This window comes from Zootoca vivipara, chromosome 12, assembly GCF_965207765.1.
Source record: "Zootoca vivipara chromosome 12, rZooViv2.hap1.1, whole genome shotgun sequence".
In the NCBI taxonomy this organism is placed as follows: Eukaryota; Metazoa; Chordata; class Lepidosauria; order Squamata; family Lacertidae; genus Zootoca; species Zootoca vivipara.
The window spans coordinates 30165433-30171449 of record NC_142595.1 but is presented as its reverse complement, the minus strand read 5'-3'; the positions used below and the strand labels follow the sequence as shown (position 1 = coordinate 30171449).

Genomic DNA, 6017 nt, shown 5'->3' with positions numbered 1-6017 from the left:
AAATGCATAGACTTTCAATCTTTCAGTACTTTGTACCCCAATGCAGCTGGAGGGAAATTAGTTCTTACAAGTAAATGTATTTCAAAATGATTTAAGGGAGGTTGAGTAGTTATCTGTTGCTTTGAAGTGATCTAGGAATGTTGGTCACCATTTTCATTTCCAGTCGTCTATTGAGCTACAAGTAAAGGTAAAGGAACCCCTGACCATTAGGTCCAGTCGTGACTGAATCTGGGGTTGCGGCGCTCATCTCGCGTTATTGGCCGAGGTCTATTGAGTTACAAGTAGTCTCATGTATAAGAATAATGACACAGAAATCCTTACACTGTTCTACTTTACAGAATGTCTAACTTGTTAATTTATTTTAATTTTTAAAACCCTAATTGAACTAGCCTACCCCCCAAAATTTATTTGGAACTGGATCTGGGAAAGACAATAAGCTGTTCAGCATGTTAAATCTAGATTTAAGACAGGGATGGCTGGTCAGAGTTAACAATATTAATGTACTGTCAATAATTGGGGAATTGTATGGAGGAAAAGATTGCTGTTCACTAGGCAGTTCTTTAAAATGTTTGTTGAAAGTGACTGTACATTGTAACATACAGTCTATTCTTGAATAATTGCCCAGTGGGGAAATATGGCAACCTGTTTAGGATGTATTGTCAGGTCCTGGAAGAATTTTCAGATGACTCTGTGAATGTATGACTAGTCATGATCAATAGCTTTTTAGGAAAGTTTTTAATGTGTGACATTTTAATGTATTTTAATCTTTGTTGGAAGCTGCCCAGAGTGGCCGGGGAGACCCTGCTGGATGGGCGGGGTACAAATAAATTATTATTATTATTATTATTATTATTATTATTATTATTATTATTAGCTAAACATAAACTCACCTACCCACAAAGAACCACAGCTGTTCTTAAAGAGCCAAGGTATGTTTTAATTTTTGAACAGTGAATACAAAGCAACCTATGGTCATAAATCTATTATTCTTCATGTTGATATTCATCATTCCCTATTTCTCCCCCAACATTGTTCTTGGGCTGTTACTCTTTCACCACTTTTTTTGTTGCTTTTGGGAATAAACACCCAGATGAGCCAGTCAGGGTTGATCCAAGATCTTTTGCTGGCTGAGATGAAGGATGACTTCCTCCCCACACTCCATTCCCTTCTTGAAGACTAAAAGACTAGATATAGGACAGCATCTTAAACCACATATGAAGGTAGCAGATTAGCAAAGACCGAGGCAGGTCACATAGCACAAATCCAGCTCTGTGCTCTTAGTACTTTGCTGCTGCTTGCTCTCTGTTCTATCTAGCTTTTGCTCAGTGCTTGCTCAAATAAAAGCTGCAGTGACTGCAGATGTACAATGGGTTGTTTATTTTGCAGATTTTGCTAGAGATCTTCTGTGGAAAATGTGGATTAAAGGGGGGAGTACAGGCTATATGTGTACTTTGTATGCATGTTGTCCTCCAGCTGCTGCAAAAAACCTGCATAATTAGGACCCATAACTGAGTAGTGGGCCCCTATGCAACACATATAAGTGTGTGCAAGTAGCTTCTCTTTCTGATGTTCCATCTAATGCACAGATGCCAAGGGATGGCTTGAGAGATATAGAATCAAGTTACAATGCAAACAATTGTGAGTTGAGGCCCCGCCCCCCACTTTATGCTAAAATAAGACAAATTGACACAAGCATTTTAGGTTAATGAGCTAAAAAAGGCCACAACTTTATACGTTACATAATGTGAGTGGTGTTAGCTTAGGCATTGGATCCGAACCGACTATATTTGACTCCTGCCCGCTCCGCAGGAAGTTACACAAGGGTTAACACGCTGTAGGGGGAGCTTGTTGAAGCAAATTAACCAGAAGCTTCCTCCTAGCGTCACCAGAGGGTTGTGCCATGGCCCTAGCCACCACCTGGGCATCAGACAGGAACCACGACCACTGGATTCCTTTAACAAAATCCCATTCAAGGGGGGGGGGGTAGGTGATGGCCAATATCTCCCCTCCAACACACAATGCATTTTCCAATGCCTAACCCACAATTTGCTACAAGGTAGGCGAAAAACCAAATGGCTGGTGCCAATCTGCCAAGTGGGGAAAAAATCCTACCAGGCCCCTTCAACAGGTGACCAACCGAAGTCGATAGCAAAGTCCGGTGTTGAATGCATGAAAATAAGAGGGAGGGAGAGAGATCCATGTGTCCAGGAAACAAACAGACTGAGCCACAGTCCTGCGCTCGTTTAAGAGCGGCAAACCACGCCCCCCCCCAGCCAGCCGTATTGGCTGACTGCAGGCATGACACAGGCCAGGTACTCTCTTACGCAGTGGGCTATCCAGACCCCCTGCGAAGCGTGGGAAGCGAGATCCGCTCACAACCCCTCCCCTCGGGGAAGAAAAGAGATTTTGCAAAAGGTGTAGAAGGGGAATAATTGGACATAGTGAGTGGACAAAGAACCATCATATTGTTTTCCCAATGGGAATTAAACAAAGGAAAATAAGATGCATTTGAATGTTAAATTAAAGGAGCTCTGTTTAAATCAAACTGGTTAATCAATATTTATATGTTAAAAATTCTTGATTTCTTCCTTGTATAGGTAGCATGTGAAGAAAATGCACAATCATACATCCATGTCTGCCTTTCTGCTGCTGGAATTCTCAGACATTCGAGATCTGCAAATCTTACACTTCTTTGTATTTCTGGTATTGTACTTAATGGCAATAATAGGGAATCTTCTTATTGCTACTGCTATTGCTCTTGATCATCATCTTCACACACCCATGTATTTCTTTCTACTGAATTTGGCCATCATGGACCTTGGAACAGTTTCAGTCCTGGTACCCAAATCAATGGCAGTTTCCCTCCTAAATTGCAGATTTATTTCATATTTTGGATGTGTTGCTCAAGTTTTCTTTCATTTCTTATTTGGAACATCTGACTATGCTCTGCTAACTATAATGGCACATGACCGATATGTGGCCATTTGCAACCCTCTCCACTATGAGACAATTATGCACAAAGGAGCCTGCATTCGAATGGTAGCCATTGTGTGGATTGTAGGTCTTCTTTATGCCATATTACATACTGGGAGCACCTTTGCCAACACGTTTTGTTCAAATGCTGTCAATCAATTCTTCTGTGAAATCCCAAAGTTATTGAAGCTCTCGTGTTCCAACTTTTACTTAGTGGAAGTTGGAGTTATTGTGCTAAGCTGTAGTATAACACTTGGTTGTTTCATTTTCATCATCGTAACATACATGGAGATCTTTTCTACAGTGCGCAAAATCCCTTCTGTCCATGGTAAGAAAAAAGCCCTTTCCACTTGCCTCCCCCACCTCATTGTTGTCTCTGTGTTTATGTTTACTGGATTGTTTGCTTATACAAGGCCACCCAGTGAAGCTTCTTCTGATCTAGATATAGCTTTTGCTGTGGTGTACTCCATAATTCCTCCCACATTGAATCCATTCATCTACAGCATGAGAAACAAAGAGATCAAGACCGCCTTATGGAAACTCTTAGATGTGCGACGTTCATCTAAAACTATATTCAGAATTCTATAAGAAGGCATGTGGGTGCTTTACGATCACCTTCTGTATGTGAATTTCCCCCTATAATCTGTTGTAGAATATCTGTTTTGCATGAAGGCAGCTCCTAGTTTAAAACTTGCCATCTCCAAGCAGGGCAAGGAATGATGACCTGTCTGAAGGCCCAGAGAGCCACTGGAAATCTGTGCATATAATACAGAGCAAAATGGAACAATGGCTCTATGCATATCAGGCAACTTTGACACAAATTCTCCCTAATGTGTCAACTTTATTCTACATGACTCTGTAATTTGTTCACCTGTGTCTTGTGATGGAGCCATATATCCCATGAACGACACCATCAAGCCTTAGTCCTCCAACAGGGGGCTGAGAGGGATATATGTCCAATGCCTATGCTAAATCCTACCTACATCTGAAATCAATAAAGTTGTGGCCATTTTTTTAAAAAAAAATCAAAGAACATTGTATTGTCCACTTTGTTCACCTTCTTAAATCGGGCCTTGTTCCCAGAGGTGGGGGCAATACTATCATCTCATCCACACCATACATTTAAAGCACTCTTAACACCCTTCAAGACCCATGGCTTTCCTCCACAGAATCCTGGAAAGTCTGATTTACTGAACAATATGAGAGCTGTTAGGAGACCTCAACAAACCAAATCTATGGGAAACATCTCTTTATTGCAGCGTTTCTCAACCGGTGTTCCACGGCACACTACTGTGCCGCAAAACACTGCCTGGTGTGCCGTGACGAGAAGGGCGATTTGCACTGTCACGTCGCTGACCCGCCGGAAAGGAAGCCGGCCGGGTCACGACGCGAGGCGAGCGCCCGCGTCGTGACCCGGCCGCCTTCTTTTCCTGCGGGCCAGTGTTGTATATTGGCAGCCGCCAGACACGTGACAATGCAAATCGCCCTCCTGGGGAGGAGGAGGCAGGCGGGGAAGGCTGCGCAGGGCTTCCCTTCGCCGGGCCAGAGCGTCGGCAGCTGCCTGGGGTGGCTGGGAGGGAGGCGGCGGCAGCTGCGCGCCCGTGTCTGCCCTCCTGGGGTCTGTCCCCGCTCGCTCCGCAGGCTCTGCGCCTGGTGGGTCCGCCTGGCTACCGCGAAGCAGTTCTTCAGCGTCATGCTTTACCGGTACGTCTCCCCCCCCAAACTAAACTAAATATAGGGCGGCACAGAGTTGGTGTGCCGCGGGATTTTTTTTCATAGAAAAGTGTGCCGTGGCCCAAAAAAGGTTGAGAAACACTGCTTTATTGCATCCTCTCTCTTTACTGAATACAAAATGCACCTCCATTTAGGTAGCACTTGGCAACAGGCTGTCATCAAAATTATTTCGGGGTCGAGAGAATGATATGGGAAGTGGGAATTCAAAGGTAGGTTTCAGTGCCATCCTCTTATAAATTATGGCGGCCTTGTTCTGCACTAACTGAGGCTCCTAGGTCATATTCATGGGCAGTCCTATGTATAATCCAATATATGATTCAACCAGGAGTTAACCACAACATGGATTGCTATGGAAGTCTATCTTTATCTAGAAATGGAAACAATATTTGAATGACTGCTCCCCGCACTATACGGGGGCAATTTTTGTGTGGTCGTGGGCAGCCCCTTGGACCACAGAGCGGCTACCTGGTACTTCAGATCTGGTCACCACCTCTCCAGGCAGGCTACCTGGGGTATCCCCCTACCCCAGCGAATCGTCCAATCCTGCCTGGGGAGGTGTTGCCAGGGGACAGGCCAGGTAAGGGGGAGGGACTGTCCAGCTCACACAATAGGATTTGAATCTTTCCTGCAAGCAGCAGTTGGCTCCAGAGCTTCTCCCACCCTCCACACCATAACTGAAGTTTTCTTTTGCAGGTTAACCTTTTCTCCCACAGGTGCATGGACGCTGCTACGTCATGGTCACTGTCGAAGGGCCAGAAAGTAATTTTCCTGCATTGCCTTTCCTGTAGCAATACGTCACGACTGTGGTGGTTTCAGGCCTTGGGCAAATTCCTTTTGGCTATCTTCCTAAAGGGGAGTGGTGTGATGCGGTGACCTTATCCCCTTTGCGGCATCAAGATCAGGGTTCCCCCCCATTAAAAGGGTCTGGGGGGGGAGGCAATGGCCCATACACCAAGTGGTTGTCCTTGCTTTCCTCCTTCCAGCGGCAGCGAACAGGGCCAGGTTTTCTCTTTTTGAACATATGTTCTCCAGAGTCAGCCCAACACCCCATACATTCTGGATAACACCAAAGCCTCCCAGAACCCTGGCTGGGGACTGGGGAAGCATAACACCCAATGTCTGAGCCAAGGTCTTCCTACATCTGAATCTTAATAAAGTTGTGGCCAATTTTAATCCCATAACATGTTGTCTTGAGTCATTATTCTGCTTAGGGGTCACCTGGGGTTTGGGGGGACTCCGCCTGTCCACACAATATAATCAAACAAATCTGAAATAATGCTAGTCATAGATTCCCCATGTGCGCTGTCATT

The 6017-nt window shown here is 44.8% G+C and overlaps 1 protein-coding gene across 1 annotated transcript; it reads left to right on the top strand.

Annotated features, from left to right (window-relative positions):
- Positions 1-2613: 2613 nt before the first annotated feature.
- LOC118079078 (olfactory receptor 14A16-like) lies at positions 2614-3561 on the top strand. The gene has a single exon (XM_088654978.1). The coding sequence runs from the start codon at positions 2614-2616 to the stop codon at positions 3559-3561; it is 948 nt and encodes a 315-aa protein (XP_088511104.1).
- The last annotated feature ends 2456 nt before the right edge of the window (positions 3562-6017 follow it).